Below are 18018 nucleotides of genomic sequence, written 5' to 3'. Positions count from 1 at the left end.
AAATATAATTAGTTTAAATTTAATTTGGATTTTATAATAATAATAATAATAATAAAATTTAATTAATACTCAAAATATAATAAAATATTTATAAACTAAGACTGGGGAGTTCCTCACACCATCAAACTTCGACCTCGAATATAATTATTTCAGTTACACTACGACTATACTCATCGATTGGTAAAGCTAAATATAAAATTTTAGTAGAATTCGATAAATTTAAATATTTATTTTAATTTAAACTTTATGAAAATTTTAAGTCACGCCGAATAGTGCTTGATATTAAAGACTTGTAGGCAGATTAAAATGTTATCATTCTAAAATTAAATTAAATGAATAGTTTATAGAGTTTGATGATAATTAGCGTTTAAGTTTCAGACACACCTAAATACCGTTACAGCACGAAGAGTTCACTATTTTTTTCGTGTAAAAGCTTCTAAGCTAAGCCTGCAGCGATAATAGATCTTTCCCTCTCTCTTTTACCCTGCTGTAAGCCTGTAACATTTGTAGTGATTCCCTCTATCCAAAAACCCACCTCGAATTTAGCCTCCCATTTCAATTTTTCAGTTCTTAGTCTCAATTTTTTTTATCTGGGTATAACTATTTCTTCAATAAATAAATAAATGAGGCGCCGAGGCTCAGATTTTCGGCGACCAGTGAGGCGGCGAGTTTCGAATGTATTTTGGTTATCGCTTTGTGGGTTTATGATTTTGCTCTTCATTGTTTTGTTAGGCCAAGAGAAACCACCCACATCGAGATCGGCTCTTATTAAGGTAATTATCGATCTCAAATCATATGTGACGGTTCTTTTGTCCTTTTCTGCTTGAACTAAAGCACTGGCATTAATGGGAAGATATTCTGGTTCCAGTTTGGATTTCAATTTTGGGTTACTTGGGATTGAATTGATTCTGATTGTTGTATAATTGGTTGTGCTTTATGCGTTTCGGTTTTGATATAAATGAGCTATTTTAGAGCTGGAAATCTGTATAAATAGTGAAGAAATGAGTGGATTGAATGGAAGTGTAAGATAATTACACCTTGGTTTTGTCATTTCAGTTGGTTATGCTGCTGTTATATTGTCTTAATCACTAGAGGTGTTTGGGTAGTTCTGAAGCTCCATTGTTCAATTGTAAAATTGGACAAACTCGTGGACTTTACCGTTATTATGCAATAATACTAGTCAATCTGTGTTATAAGAACAAGTTGGCAATGAAATTACTAGTGATGCAGATAATAATAATATCCAATTCACATCAACTATCTATGATGCGCAGACACTTTTATTAGGATAGTATGTTCGTGTCCAGCACATCTTGTTGGACCCGACACTCCTCGGACACTCAAGGACACGTATCTAAGAAGTCTGTCCTTGTCTCATTTTTTATATATATTGTTAAATTGTAGAAATTGAATTGCTACTCTAGAGACACCTTTCGGACAAGTGTCTAACGAGCCATATGTTTGTCTTATATTAAAAATTATAAAGATTAAGATATAATATATGAATTTAAAATGTTAAAGAATTTAATTGGTCATGTTCCCGACGTGTTCATGCCCTACTTTTTAAGAAATCAAGCGTCGGTGTGTCCATGTCATGTCCTTACCGCGTTTCCATGTTTGTGCTACATAGACTGCTACCCACTAAAACTGATGGTTGAAGGTGTTTACGTGTATATACCCTTATACATGGATAGGTCAATGGTCTCACCTCTTCTAAGAACTGTGTGGTTGAGAATTTGGGAACAGGAGTGTTGAGTTCGGATTGGAAGTATCTAAAATTTAGTTTGGTGAAGACTACACTGCTGTCAACTAGTTCTGATAAATTTTGTCGTAGAATATATATGAGGCCCCTAAGCTCTCTTGATTGGTGTAAAAGCTGTAAATTTATTTTTGCCTTTGAGGAGTTATATTAATCCATCTTTACGTCAATTTTGATTGCATTGAGAGATTATGGTTTTCTGGTGAAGTTATTAATGAAGATCTAATCTGTAAGTAGTGCAAATGCTGATTAGGTTTTTTCTTATGGTCCGAGTATTTTATACCTTTTTGAAGATGACCCATATTGATGTGAAATGTTTTATTGGGGTTCTTCTAATCTCTTCATCTATAGTAGTATATTGCTGATCATTCTTGAGTCTAGGTAGCTGGCCAACATACCATTCATTGATCAATAAGTACTAGAAAGCCCCAAGTTTTTTAAGAATTAATCTCGAACTCATGCTACGGGTAGAACATGTCGAAAATGATGCACGTCTGCATAGAATCAAACATGCCTGCTGAAAGTTGTATACAACACCACTAACTAAACCTTATTCCCGATGAAGTAGCGTCAGATGTATTGTATCATTGGTTATTGGATGTTGAGGGATTAAGGCCACTTTTAGATCTGAAGAAGATGGTGGTATGTAGGAATAGAAAATGTGTAGAAGTAATTTACATCTTCTATGATGTTGAATTAATTTTTATAAGCTTATTATGATACACAGCAACCCAATTGTAATAAATGTTTTTCATAATAGTGCTCTTTGATTAATAAATAAAGAAAGGTTAATTCTTCTAGGGATTCCAACCTTTCAAAGGTTTGTAGTTGTGTCCCCATCCTTTCATTTATGGCATTCATGTCTCCAACCTTTTAACATATGCAAGTGGCATCCCAGCTAATGGAAAATATCTATTTAGACGTCAAATATCCACGCGAGTCGCACATTATGTATGACTCAAAGCGTAAACATGTCCTTTATTGCATAAACCAAACCGTGATTGTTCAACTTATATTAAATGTCGCCCTTTTTGGAACAATTGTACCCTTTTTCAGTCAGGCATCACATGTGTCGAATTGTCATTTAATGTCTAAATAAATGTTTTCCCATCATTTGGAGTACCGGCTGGATAGTGTTAAAAGGTTGGGGACATAGGTGCTCCAAATGGAAGGTTAGGGAGATGGCTACCGCGCTTATGAAAGGTTGGAGACCCATAGAGGTATTTACCCATAAAGAATTATAGATTGGTTAATTGAGACTGTAACTTGAAGAGATGCAAAAGTGCTGATTTTTGTTTTAGGTATAGAAAACATGTTTTAAATGATTATTATGCATTTTCGGATCAGGGAAATAATAATAATTGCTTAGAGAACATTGATGACTGCTATGTTTGTAGATAGCATTCAACAATGTAGTGCATCTTTGGCTATCTGGATAGTTTCTATTAGCTCAAGATTGTTAAATTCTATGGGGCAAAGTTTATCCCAATCATTTGAGCTCTTTTTAAAATGACAAAGTGCCATTTTTTAACCTCCGCTTAATAGTGGAAACATATTTAAAAATGAGAATATTATAAAAAATGAATGGGAACTACTTAAATAAGTAAAGAAAAAATAATGTTGATGTAATAAAGAAATCTTTACTTTTACCTCAGTGAATAAAAATCATAATTACCCTTGGACAGAATATAGATCTTCATATAAACCTGTCTGTCTGATCTTGCCAGATTTGAGGTGATAGAATATGTACTCTTGGAGAACAAAGGATGAGGCACAAAGTAGGAAGAGAAATATCTCCATTTCAACTTAATGACAAGTTGACTTTTTCCATTCCACTAGGAAATTTTTGGAGATATATTTTAAATTGGTGGTATTTGGAATAATGTTGAATATTATGTAAAAAATTGAGTCCTTGCGAAGTAAATATGAATTATATCTTGAAAAAGACTGCTTGAACAAAATGGTGAAATAGGCCATTCGATTAGAGATGCAGGGAGTAAAATTTCGTCTTGTTGTTAAAAGTTTTTAGTAGGAAAAGGAGTTTGAATATGAATGTACATATGACTTCACATGTGCACTAAGATTGGATATGAGCTAGGTCTTAAACCACAGCAGTCTACAGTCTTCAGTTATACAAGATATTCTTAACTTCAAGACTAACATTCATTGGTTTATACTGTTGATTGATGAAGTGCTCAATTTTCTTGGCATGTCTTTCTAACCTTTAGTGTGAATGGAGGACTTATATGGCTATTTACATGCTCTGCAGAGATCTTATAGACATGACAGAATCTTAGAAGGCCTTAATATCACTGAAGAAATGTTAAGTCCCAACTCTGTCACTAGGCAACTTAATGATCAAATTTCTCTAGCAAAGGCATTTCTTGCCATAGCCAAAGAAAGCAACAACCTCCAATTTGCATGGGAGCTTAGTGCCCAAATCCGTAACTCGCAAATCCTTCTCTCTGATGCTGCTTTAAGAAGAAATCCTTTGACTATCAGTGAATCAGAAAGTGCAATTCGTGATATGGCACTTTTACTCTTCCAAGCCCAGCATCTTCACTATGACAGTGCAACCATGATCATGAGAATGAAGGCGAAGATCCAGGGTCTTGAAGAACAGATGAATTCCATTAATGAGAAAAGTTCAAAGTATGGACAAATAGCTGCTGAAGAAGTCCCGAAGAGTTTGTATTGTCTTGGTATTCGGTTGTCAACTGAATGGTACAAGAACTCAAATTTACAAAGAAAACTCAGAGAGAGAAGGGAAGCAGCTATAAAACTCAAAGATAACAATCTCTATCATTTTTGTGTCTTTTCTGACAACATTCTTGCAACTTCAGTTGTGGTAAATTCGACAGCTTTGAGTTCCCAAAATCCCAATAAGGTAGTCTTCCACCTTGTGACCGACGAGGTGAATTATGCTGCAATGAAGGCCTGGTTTGCCATGAACAATTTTAAGGGAGTGACTGTTGATGTTCAAAAGATTGAAGAGTTTACCTGGTTGAATGCTTCTTATGTTCCTGTTCTTAAACAGCTTCAAGACTCTGACACCCGGAATTACTATTTTTCTGGTAGCACTGGTGACAGCCGGACGCCAATTAAATTCAGGAACCCTAAATATCTATCCATGCTTAACCACCTAAGGTTCTATATTCCAGAAGTATATCCCGAATTGAAGAAGGTGGTATTTCTTGATGATGATGTTATAGTTCAGAAAGACCTGTCAGGCCTATTCTCTATAGATCTAAATGGAAACGTAAATGGCGCAGTTGAGACATGCATGGAGACGTTTCACAGATATCACAAGTACTTGAATTACTCACACCCTCTTATTCGTGAACATTTCGATCCTGATGCATGTGGGTGGGCATTTGGAATGAATGTTTTTGATTTGGTCGAGTGGAGGAAAAGGAATGTTACTGGCATCTACCACTATTGGCAAGAAAAGAACGTAGACCGGACATTGTGGAAACTTGGCACCCTCCCACCGGGATTACTGACTTTCTACGGATTGACAGAACCATTGAATCCCACATGGCATGTGTTAGGTTTAGGGTATACAAATGTTGATCCTCAGGTGATAGAGAAGGGAGCCGTACTACATTATAATGGGAACTCGAAACCATGGCTGAAGATCGGGATGGAAAAATACAAGCCCCTCTGGGATAAATATGTTGATTATAGTCATCCTCTACTTCAACAATGCAATGTTCATTAATTTCAGCATGGTTGGCTCTTACTTTTAGACTGAATCTTGAAATGCAGGAACATTTTCGAGTAAACTATGTGACGTAGCAGGGTAAGTGTTGTAACTAATGGTATATGATTGTTCTAATTTCTAGTTGTGATATAATCTTTAACATGTAGTCCAGCATTGAATTTATCCTAGTTTTGTTAACAAAACATTGTACCACAAATTATGATAGCTTGGGATCACTTTGGTCGATGATTGGAAATTCTATCTTCTGGTTACTCATTCAATCACTTTATTATATGAATTAGTGTCCAATATTTTGGTTCGCTATAGATTGATAGCTGGTGTCCAATCTTATGACAAATAATACACATTTTGTTGTGTCCAATCTCCTTTGATGGTGTCATTTCATTAAACTAAATCATCGTGGACTAGGGATGACATGAAGAGTGGGATACTGTCGTTCCAATGAGACATTACTGACTAAGAACTGGCATATGAGGCACGGTCATAGAATTCCTTTGAGCGAGGAATATATCGGCACAAACCACATCTTGTCCCTATATATTAAAAGAGTGATTTTGTGTCGACACTATTCTTATGGATGGTTGCCAAGTTTCTCTCTCTCTTCCAAGTTATTGTTTTGCTTCATTTTTTTGGGGGATCGAATACGGTATCTTTTGACTCCTCTTGTTTTCCTAATCGCAATGCGGCCTTGTTTAACTCATTTCATAAAAAGTGCAATGTTTTGGTATAGTTTTCCTTTTAAAACATGTCTTACATTAAATGCTAAGTTTGAATCGCTACATATGTGCCTCTTATAAACAGAAAGAGAAGTGTTACTACGCAAAAAAGAGTTCCAATCCTTGGTGTATTCACATGCTTATGTTTGATATAAGTGATGTCTAATATAAAAAAATTTAATATCTATTACGTGTTGACACATTTAGCTGACCTCCTAGGGCCCATTGCCCACTTATACCGAACCACGTGGCATCTTATCCGAGGTCTCCAAGTTAACAGGAGTAGATCAGCATATTGTAACCACACCCATGACGTGGCCTAAGTGCTGACCCTAGGCCCATCACTCCGAGGCCCCATCTTATTCGAGGCCCTAAGCGGCACTCCTCTCCAGAGATCCGGTCTTACACAAGGATCCTTCCTGATGGATTGATGGGACACCTATCATAGAGTGAAAGTGTCTTGTCTTCTTATTGTAGTGGCAGAGCCGCCGACTAATAAATGTGTAGCAGGCTAGGAAATCAAATGTGATACCTACAATTTGACATGTAAACTTATGAGATAAAGCCACGTTTACTCCCAATCAAGGGTCATGGTCTAAGTTGTAATACTATAAATACTCCCCATGTATCTCTCACAAGGGTAATGTAAGATTCAACACAAGAACAAATATAACATTCTTTACATTTTACTCTCTTGCAACATACATGAATTCATACTTGCATTATACAAACATCGATTGGTAATTATTGTACAATCGTTATGCAAACATCTCGTCGAATTTTGAACATTCTCTTCTCGCGCCTTTTGCTCCCACACCTACTTTTGCTATTACGTGTCTTAGCGTGATGGACTTTGCGTGGGTGGGTCCGGTATTTGTTGGCAACGTATTCTGGGATCAACAGATTGGCGCCGTCTGTGGAAAATCATACTATAACTACGAGCAACTGTGTAGAGAAAGCTTATCGAAAATAATATTTGGGCATCCTCCTAGAAAAATGATTTGTTATTGGAAAAGAACAAGTGGAAGCCCCATAACAATTATTTGGAGTTGGAACAGAAGAGAATGAGTTCAGATGAGGATATGCCCCTTAGGAGGGTAAGAGAAAATGTGGAATGCCCCCACCGACAGTTGCCCCGACAGTCCGGCATCGACCTCACCACCACCACAGAAGAGGTGGCATGCGGATGGCCGCCCAACTATCGAGAGAGATGGCCACCATGGCCGTGAACATGAGGGACATTGCTAGTTAAAACATGGCCATGAGAGAACTCATGGTTCAAATGCAGAGCCAGGGAGGCTTCCCCATTCCGCCCTATGCACCCCAAGAACATTACGACCAAGATGAGGAAGTTCAAAGCCAAAGGGTTGTACTGCCAGAATACAGCCGAGGCAGTAGCCCCATGGAGAGGGAAGTAGAAATTAACGTTTCCTCCAATTATGTTGCTGGCCGACCCACCGAGGCCCGGCATAACCAGGACAACTTTCCACCAGCATATGAGCCAGAACAAAGACCTAGGAGGTCTAACAGCGTCTTTGATAGAATCGAGGCATAGGCAACAACAATAATAGCAACGCGAGCCTCGGAATAGACCACAACCCCCACCTTCAATGTCTCATCAGCTAGAGGAAAGGCATGAGAATGCCCCCCGTGCTGCTCCGCCTAGAAATAGGAGCCAAAGGAGGGAGAATGAGGCTAGGACCCAAGTTGGACCCTCTCATCAAATACCCAGGTATGAAGCCGAGGAAAATAATGACTCAAATGAGTAGCAGAGGTCCTGTGACTTAGACAACAACAATGAAAACCTGCCATTCTCAAGGGAACTAAGAAGTGCTCAGGTTTCGAGCCACTACATGATGCCCAAAATACCAAAGTATGACGGGAGAGGCAACTCGGAGAAACACCTGAGTGTTTATAAAACTCATATGAGCCTTAGAGGCGCCACCGCAGCTGTGAAGTGTAGAGTTTTTCATTTGACACTTAGTGGAGCAGCTAAAATTTGGTATAGTCGATTGCTATCTGGGAGCATAAAGAGTTGGTCAGAATTCAAGAACACCTTCCTAAAAATGTTTGCGGTGAGCAAAGAGGGAGAAGCCTCTTATCCTGCGCCTTCAAGACATGAGGCAAGCGCATGGGAAATCCCTAAAAGCTTTTTATCATGCTTTACTGACGAAATGACGTACTGCGTGCAAATCACCAATCGTGAGGCTTTATCAGCCCTAAGAGGAGGTTTGAATATGAATACCCTATTTTGGAGAGACGTACATACCCAAGATCCCATCACCTATGATGCCCTGTTGGAAATGATGAGGTGAGAGATTATCAATGAGGAATTAATTGAACATAGGAATTGGGCCAGCAGAGGCCTCCCATCTCATCAGAGAAAGCGCTCCAGGGGACCGACCTCCCACTTGATGGACTACCAGATGAACCCACCTGGTAATGGAAATTCAGGGCAAGCACTTGCCACAACAACTTTGAACGCAGTTCCAACTTTGATATATGAGGATGTCAATCCAACTACTACCGACCCGCAAATAAGAACTTCACAACAGCCCTCCGTAGAGGAAGAGGCTGGGGGCGCGATTCAGGATCTAGGAATAGGCCTAATTAGAACTCCCCGATTATTGTACGTATCACCGCTCCTACTGTCATGACACGTCCGAGTGTCAGGAGTATGCATACCGCAACCGACGGGAACACCCCCAAGACAGGATGAATGAGTCGCCACAGGCGAACAGGCCCCTGCTTAGGAATAACCAGCGACCTAAACGTGAGGAGGTCGCTTCCTGCCAGTGAGATGTATCCTCCCGCCAAAGGGAGCATGGTACGGAGAGACCCAGGGAAGGACACAGGCATCGTGGGAACCTCCATACACGAGAAGAAGCCCCTATTCACGAGATAAATACCATATTTGGAGGCCCCTACTTGGGAGGGGAGACTCGGAACGTAAAACGAAACTATGCCCGAGAGGCTAAACGCCTCCTACTAACCAGTTATATTGTGGACAGTACCTCCCAAAGGAACCAAGTACCACCCATCGTCTTCACTCAAGAGGACTCTGAAGGGGTATCGTCTTCACTTAAGAGGACTCTGAAGGGGTTCACTACCCCCATTGTGATGCACTTGCAGTAAGGGTCGTTGTGGCCCGAAATGGACTCAAGCGAATACTAGTAGACAATGGCAGCTCCGTTAACATCCTGTTCGGATCCACCTTTGACAGATGATCCTGGACCACGAACTAACGCTCACCACCACTCCTCTATATGGATTTACCGAAGATAGTATCACTCCGAGAGGAAAAATAACGTTGGCGGTAGAGATGGGAGAATCCCTCCAAACCACTATGAACTTCATGGAATTCTTTATTGTAGATAGTCGGTCAGCTTACCACGGAGTCTTGGGTAGACCAGCCTTGAAGGAGTTAGGGGTCGTCATTTCCATCCACCACTTAAGGATGAAACTCCCAACCGAGAATGGGATAATAACAGTGAGAGGTGACCAAAGAAGATCCAGAAAATGCTACTTGAGCTCTATTAGAAAGGTTAAGCCCCGGGACGTACACGTCATCCTGACTGATGTGGATATGGCAGACGTCCCAAACAAGGCCCCTCCCGAACGAGAGGATGTTGACATGATCGACGTATTTCTCGAGCAGGAAGAAGTCTCCATAATCGATGAAATCGATCCCTGTGTAACTGAACATGAACCCCAAGCAACTCCGGTTGAGGAACTAAAAAGCTTCTCGGTCGACCCCGCGTAGGTGTAGGCCTGGGCGACGACATGAAAGAAAAATTGAAAGACTTACTCTGCAAGAACCTTGATGTCTTTGCTTGGAGGCATGCGGATATTGTAGATATAGACCCCAAGGTCAGCTGTCACCATCTAAAGATAGATCCTAAAGTTGCCCCGCATCGATAGAAGAGAAGAGCCCTCAATCCAGAAATGTATGAGACTTTGAAGGAAGAAGTGCAGAAACTAATCAAGAATGGCTTCATCAGAGAGGCCATCTACCTGAAATGGGACTCGAACCCGGTGCTAGTCAAGAAACACAACGGTAAATGGAGGGTATATATCGACTTCACAAATCTCAACAAGGCATGCCCCAAAGACAGTTTCTCACTTTCGAGAATTGATCAATTGGTTGACTCCATCGTCGGGCATGAGTTTCTGAGTTTTATTGACACCTACTCGAGCTATAATCAAATACCCATGTACCCGGCCGATGAGGAGAATACCTCCTTTATCACTGATAAAGGCCTTTACTGCTACAAGATGATGCCCTTTGGGTTGAAAAACGCTGGGGAAACCTATCAAAAGCTTGTCAACAAAATGTTTGTGGACCTTATCAGTAAGATAATGGAAGTCTACGTTGACGATATGCTTGTGAAAAGCCTGAAGGTGAACGACCATGTGATGCACCTAAATGACACTTTTTGAACCCTCAGAAGGTACCGAATGAAGCTCAACCCTCTCAAGTGCGCTTTTGGCGTTGCCTCTGGCAAATTCCTGGGGAACATGGTCAACCAAAGAGGGATCAAAGCTAATCCCGAAAATATCAATGCCTTGCTCGAGAAGAGATCGCCCCAAAAATCCAAGGAAGTCCAAAGCCTAACGAGACGAGTGGTAGCCCTCAGCCGCTTTATCTCCAAGGCCACCGATAAATGCCTCTTGTTCTTCAAACTATTGAAAGTCGGGAAGAAGTTCGAATGGAATTAGGAGTGTGAAGAGGACTTCCAGGGCCTGCAAAAGCATCTAGAGCAGGCCCCCCTCCTTCCCAAGCCAAAGCCCAGCGATATCCTTCAGCTATACCTGGCCGTCTCCAATGAGGCCATCAGCGCAGTCCTAATCCGAGAGGAAGGAACCACCCAACTCCCTCGTGTATTATACCAGCAAGGCACTCCTATCTCCAGAAACTCACTATCTTGATATGGAGAAGCTAACCTTAGCCTTGATTACAGCTTCTAGGAAGCTGAGGCCCTACTTCCAGGTACACACCATTCACGTGTTGACCAACTTCCCTTTGAGGCAAGTGTACAAAAATCGGATGCCTCAGGAAGACTACTAAAATCGGCAGTAGAGCTAAGTGAATTCGACATTGGCTTTAAGAAAAGGGAAGCCATCAAGGGCCAAACTTTAGCTAATTTTGTGGCATAGTTCACCAATATACTCGAGGTGGAAGAGGTTATGGAACCTGTGAGCCCCCCACATGGAACTTGTCCATGGATGGTTCGGCTGGAGACACAAGTTCGGGAGCTGGGGTAGTCCTGTTCAACCAAGAAGGTCACAAGTTGAACTCAGCCGTGACGTTCGAATTTAAGGCCACCAACAAAGCTGCTGAATATGAGGCGCTCCTTGCAGGCCTCAGATTAGCTAAAAAAATGCAAGTAAGGAGGCTATGTATCAACAATGACTTCCAGCTGGTGGTGAGCCAAGTGAATGACAGTTTTCAGCTAGAGATAAAACCATGGCCTCTTACTTGAAGATGGTGATGAACCTCCTCCCATCTTTTGAGAAATAATATAGATCCATCACCTCGAGAACACACATGCAGATGTACTCTCTAAACTCGTGAGCAGCAAGGACTCCGAATTGCTTGCGATAGTACCGATTGAGCACCTCCTCATGCCGTCTACCGAGGCCCCTGAAGTGATGTGGGTCGAAGAAATCCCCACCTGGATGCAACCGATCATAACTCACCTAAAGGACCAGGTCCTGCCCACTAACAAAGATGAGGCCTACAAAATGAAAAGGAGGTCAGCTCATTTCATCTTCATTGATGATGTACTCTACAAAAAAGCTTCTCCTCCCCACTTCTTCGTTGCCTGGGGAGAGACGAGGCCACATACATCCTAAGGGAAATCCACAAAGGTGTTTGTCGCAATCACTCAGGAGGGTTAGCTTTGTCACAAAAGGTACTGAGGCAAGGGTACTTCTGACCCTCCTGAAAAGGGATGCGCTTCAATTTGTGTGCAAATGCGACAAGTGCTAACGTTTCTCTCTCATTCAGAGGCAACCCTCACGGGAACTAACTGTCATCTCCAGTCCATGGCCTTTCTTCAAATGGGGCGTGGACCTGATAGGTCCCTTACCTAAAGGTAAAGGAGGCGCAAACTTCGCCATTGTGGCCATTGATTACTTCACGAAGTGGATTGAGGCCGAACCGCTAGCAAAAATTACAGAAGCAAACACCTCCAAGTTCTTTTTGGAAGGATATCATATGCCGATTCGAAATTTTTCACTCCATAGTTTCAGACAGTGGAAGGTAGTTCAACAATAAAAAGGTCAGGAACCTATGCGAAGAACTTGAAATCAAGAAGCACTTCTCAATGCCTCATCGTTCTCAAGCCAATGGCCAAGTTGAAGTTGTAAACAAAAGGATTAAACATGTCTTCAAAAGGAAACTGGATGCATCAAAGGAAGCCTGGGTTGATGAGCGGCCTCAAGTGCTTTGGGCAATCCGAACTACCTCCAGAACTCCCATGGGAGAAACTTCTTTCCTCATGGTCTATGGAACCGAAGCCATTAGCCCAGTCGAGGTCGGTTTACCATCATCGCTTCGTCTGCACTTCAGCGAAATATCTAATGACGAGCTACGGAGGTTCAACCTCGACTTCATTGCTGAAAGAAGAGATGACTTCCAGCTGAGGCTCGCCGCTTACCAAAGGAAAATGACCAAATACTTCAATTCTAAGGTGAAGAAGAGGTCCTTCCGAATCAATGACCTGGTCCTTAGGAGAGTCTTCTTCTCCTCCAAAGGACCTAGAGAAGGTACAATGGGTCCAAACTGGGAAGACCCTTACAGAGTTAAAGAGGAACTCTGACCCGGCACCTACAGAATTGAAGACATGGATGGCAAGGCATAGCCTCATTCATGGAACATTGAGCATCTCAGAATTTACTACCAATGAATGTACTACATCACTGGAGGATCTTTCCCATCTTATGTGCCTGATTTTCAGGTTTAATAAAATGAAATTAAATTCAGATATGACTCTCAAGCGTGGGAGCCTTGGAGGAGAGGTTCTGATCCCCAACTCTGGGGTCACCTTACTTGAACTCCGAGGCTCACTCCACATGCCTCCCTTTGGTGAGGCTGAACGCCAAAAGGAGAAGCCTCTACATGGCTGTACCATCCACCATCTAGGGAAGCGTGAGAGTCTTGGAGGAGAGGTCCTAATACCTAACTCTGGTATCACCTCACCTGAACTTTAAGGCTCACTCCACATGCCTCCCTTTGGCGAGCCTGAACGCCAAAGGGAGAAGCCTCTACATGGCTGTACTATCCACTACGTAGGGAAGCGTGGGAGCCTAGGAGGAGAGGTCCTGATCCTTAACTCCGGGGTCACCTCGCCTGAACTCCGAGGCTCACTTCACATGCCTCCCTTTGGCGAGGCTAAACGCTAAAGGGAGAAGCCTCTATATGGTTGCACCATCCATCATGTAGGGAAGCATGGAAGTCTCGAAGAAAAGGTCCTGATCCCCAACTCCGGGTCACTTCGCCTGAACTCCAAGGCTCACTCCACATGTCTTCCTTTGGCGAGGCTAAATGTCAAAGGGAGAAGCCTCTACATGGCTGCACCATCCACCATGGAGGGAAGCGTGGGAGCCTCAGATTAGGGGTCCTAATCCCCAACCCTGGGGTCACCTCACCTGAACTCCAAGGTTCACTCCACATGCCTCGACATGCACATCTTATCGACCATCACTTTACCTCCCTAATTTGAACTCAACGTAAAGTTCAAGTCAAATAACCGATTCGGTTTACTTAGACATCGTGGTTTATTTCAAGTGAAGGAACCTGAATGCAACCCATTAGGTCATCATTTATACAGCTCGATTATTAACTCATCCTTAAGCTTGATTATTTCAAGTAATGGAAGTTATGTCAAGTTCGACATGTTTATTTACTGAGGTCCATGCACTTGATATTGAAAAGAAAATAGCATGTTGCAAAATAGCTTTCATTAATACTGAGAATATTACAAGATGAGGGCCCAAGGCCATTACATCGGAATAAACTGAAAGTAAACTATGCTTAAGTTGATGGTCGGGGCGCCTCGACAGCAGACGCCTCCGCAGCTCCAGCTTCAATGTTGTTCTCATCCTCCTTAGCCAAGTCATCGCCAACTGTTTCCTCGACAAGGGTTTGAGGAACTTCATCTATAAACACCAACCTCAGTTGAGATAGGTTGCAGTTCGGGTAAAGCTCCTCGGCCCTCTCCATCATCTCGGCATAAGCAAAGTTCATCCAGTATAGGTCGAAGCGTCGGTACTTTTCGGTGAGATGGAAGTTTGCGATATAATCCTTGACCGCCTCCTCTCGGGCTACTTCGGCCTCTCCTCGAATCTTCTGCAGCTCATCTACATGTCACTTTATTTAGCCTTCCAAAAAGTGGGACACATCCTTGGCCCCGGTCAACTCCAAATTGGCCTGCTCCAAGGCCTCAGCGATCACCTTTTGGTGATTATTAGAAATATCCACCTTCTTGGTAAGGGAGGCCACCTCACATTAAGACTCGCAGACCTCTTTCTTTAAAGCCTCAATCTGGGCCAAGGCAGATTCTAATTTAGCAGCATCTTCGATCTTTTGGGCTTTCATCTCTTCCGCCTCAGCCCTTATTTTCTTTAGTTCATCCTCAGTAGAAGTCAACTTGTCCTTGGAGGACTTACTCCTCATCTGAAAGTTGACGAGTGTTTTTTTGCACTTAAGTGCGAGGCCCAAAGTCCTCACACTTTGACTAACCAAGGCCCGAGTGAGGTCTGCCGCGTCGTAGCTTGAGACATGCATCTGCCACCGGTCGATCCATAACCTATAAAAAATTTCAGTGGCACCACGGACCTCAGCAGGCAGTGCATCCAGCAGAGCCGGCACCAGCCCTTCATCATGCCCCGCCAGAAAAATGGGGGACTTCTCTTGAGTCCTAGCTGGCCTCTCCTTAGCAGCCTCCTCCTCGGTTTCTGCTGCTGCCCTCTTTGCAGCTTTCTCCCTGGCCTCCTCAGCCTCAGCTTTCCTCACCATTTCGACTTTCACTGCCTTCATGGCAGAGTCTAGTGCTTCGACTGAGGAGGGGCATCTTTGCTCGAATGGGACACTGATGTCCCGAACTTCCCGAAAGAGCTAATAACGTGAACCAGCCTCCTTTTCTTGTGGGAGTCCTCGGGGACCTTCTCCTTACCCTAAGGCTCCTTAGCCTTCTCAGTCCTTTAGGGAGCCTCCTCTCCTGACCCCATAGAAGTGCCGTCCTTTGACAGCCTCTCCAGCTAACTTCTGAACTCCTTCATCGCACTAGAGCTCGGCTGTAGAAGCCTCGCCCTCACTATGGAGATGGCTCTCAGAATTGAAGCCATGTCTGAGACGGGGTACTCTTCTTTCTTGAATTTATCTGCAAAGACACAATAGGTCAGCATTGTATCAAACAAGTACAAATTTGATCAATTGGATGCATTTCTTACCCTTGAAGGCCATCAGATCCACGAAGTACCGGCTTCGGTCAATGAGGTGGTCGAAGTGGCCAAATTTCAAAGGCCTCTTATATATGTCCTCGATGACCTCGAACTCCCCCTTGCTGAGCTCAACCTCGTACTACAATCTGCAAAATAAGTGGCAACAGTAAACAAAAAATTGAGAAACTTAGGAAAATGTAAACATCTCAAGCTTAGACACTCACGAGCTTTATAGTACTGGGTCGGTATTGTGTAAGCCGCGGCCTTGTCCCCCTCAACCGCCTACTACTTTCCCCGAACCCAAAACCATGACTCCTACCATCCCTTGATGGAAGAAAGCAACACCACCACGAAGGGTGCATGAGCTCCCCAGGGTGTGATATAATACCACCACTTCGACTCGTTTTTACCTAAGACACGAGGCTGAAAAAGGGTCTGAAAGACGTGCAGAGGCATGTCTTCCCCTAACGACACTTCTTTCCACAAGAAGTACGACTCCACTAGCTGGCTCCACCTATTCAGCAGAACCTGGGTCGGTGACAACATAAAATTCCTAAGCACAGCCCTAAAAAAGGGGTGCAGATGAAGACACATATCTGCTTTGAACAGGGATTCACTTATAGCCACACATCCAGGCCTCGAAAAACAAGCCCTTTCGTGGGCTTCGGGAGCTAGCATCTCCATATAATGAGGGACACAATATTTCTCTCTAATTTCCTCCAACTTCTTCAAGGTCATGTTTGATGGTATCCTAGCAGCCCCCCCATTTTTCCTCGTAATCTATAGGCTCCTTGACCATGGCATAATACTCCACCTCGGAGTCCCCACTCAAAACAGCCCCTTCATCCAACCTAGCTATGGTCACCAATTTCCTACCCGAACTGGACTCCATATTACAAAATTTGAAAAATCGACAAAGGTCGCAAAAGAAATGATTCTTGAAAGGAATACCTACAGGAACAACTAACAAATGACGAACTGCGACACTCCAGAGTTTGAAATCGGAGCAAGACTTTTGACGTTGGAAGCTTAAGAAAATTCAGAGAACACAGAAGTTTAACGATGAAAAAGGGTTCATAATGTAAGGCTTTGGCCTTTTATAGGAAGCCAAGACGAACCCCAGCCCTTGGATAAAGGCATCATGAAATCTCAGCCCTCCGATCTTGGGTTAAATCCGAAGCGTAGAATTCAAATCGTTTTGAAACCTCCGCCTCACATTCAAACGTACTCCTCACGCACCTCCCAAACACGTCTTCTTCTAGAAGCCCCAGCTGTAGCCATCATTGCACATATAATGTAGCAACCGTACGTGCCTTGGAAGTTGCAATGGCTCGGCTCCCTTTTCTTGGTAATGTGCACAAAATATCAAATCATTGGCACGAACATCGAAGACAATCAATACTCTACTCACAACCTCGGCTTCCTCTGCTTCTTCACGTTTCAGCTTCACAAGCCTTGGTAGGATCGATCCCCTCACCGCCTCGGCTTCTTCTGCTTCGTTGGAAGCCTCGACAGCTTCAGAAGCCTCTTCAGCTCCGATTCTCTTACCGCCTCGGCTTCCTCTGCTTCTTCACATTTTAGCTTCAGAAGCCTCGACAGGTGTGATTCCCTCACCGCCTCGGCTTCCTCTGCTTCTTCACGTTTCAGCTTCACAAACCTCGGCAGGTTTGATCCCCTCACAAGTCTCGATAGGTTCGATTCCCTCACCACCTCGGCTTCCTCTGTTTCTTTACATTTCAACTTCACAAGCCTCGACAGTGACCGACTCGTCAACATAACTTCACAACCTCACATGCTAATCCAAACACCAACAATTTCAACTCCAACCATGATATAAATATCTATACTTGGACTTGGGGGACTATTATTCAGGGTACAAAAATTTCACACGTTTCACCACTAAAAGTCCACGCATTACATAAATGATTATACTTGGACTTGGGGAATTATTGTTACGTGTTGACACACTTGGCTGACCTCCTAGGGCCCATGGCCCACTTACATCGAACCACTTGGCATCTTATTCGAGCCCCACAGGCCAATAGGAGTAGACCAACATACTGTAACCATGCCTATGACGTGGCCCAAGTTCTGACCCTAGGCCTAACACTCCAAGGCCCCATCTTATCTGAGGCCTTGAGGCTCTAAGCGGCACTCCTCCCCAAATATCCGGTCTTACATAAGGATCATTCCTGATGGATCATAAAGTACAACTGTCTTGTCTTGTCATTGTAGTGGCGGAGCCGCCGACTAATAAATGTGTAGCAGGTTAGGAAGTCAAATATGATACCTATAATTTGACATGTAAACTTACGAGATGAGACCACATGTACTCCCAACCAAGGACAACGATTTAAGTTATAATACTATAA

General features: G+C 42.9%; 1 protein-coding gene across 1 annotated transcript; it reads left to right on the top strand.

Moving 5' to 3' along the window:
* Positions 1-392: 392 nt before the first annotated feature.
* Positions 393-5743, top strand: LOC111368602 (probable galacturonosyltransferase 10). Its single transcript, XM_022989947.1, has 2 exons — positions 393-773; positions 4029-5743. The coding sequence occupies exons 1-2, from the start codon at positions 624-626 to the stop codon at positions 5478-5480; spliced, it is 1602 nt and encodes a 533-aa protein (XP_022845715.1). The 5' UTR covers positions 393-623; the 3' UTR covers positions 5481-5743.
* The last annotated feature ends 12275 nt before the right edge of the window (positions 5744-18018 follow it).

Source organism: Olea europaea, chromosome 19 (genome assembly GCF_002742605.1).
Source record: "Olea europaea var. sylvestris chromosome 19, O_europaea_v1, whole genome shotgun sequence".
Taxonomy (NCBI): Eukaryota; Viridiplantae; Streptophyta; class Magnoliopsida; order Lamiales; family Oleaceae; genus Olea; species Olea europaea.
The sequence above is the reverse complement of the archived record's forward strand: the minus strand, read 5'-3'. Positions and strand labels throughout refer to the sequence as shown.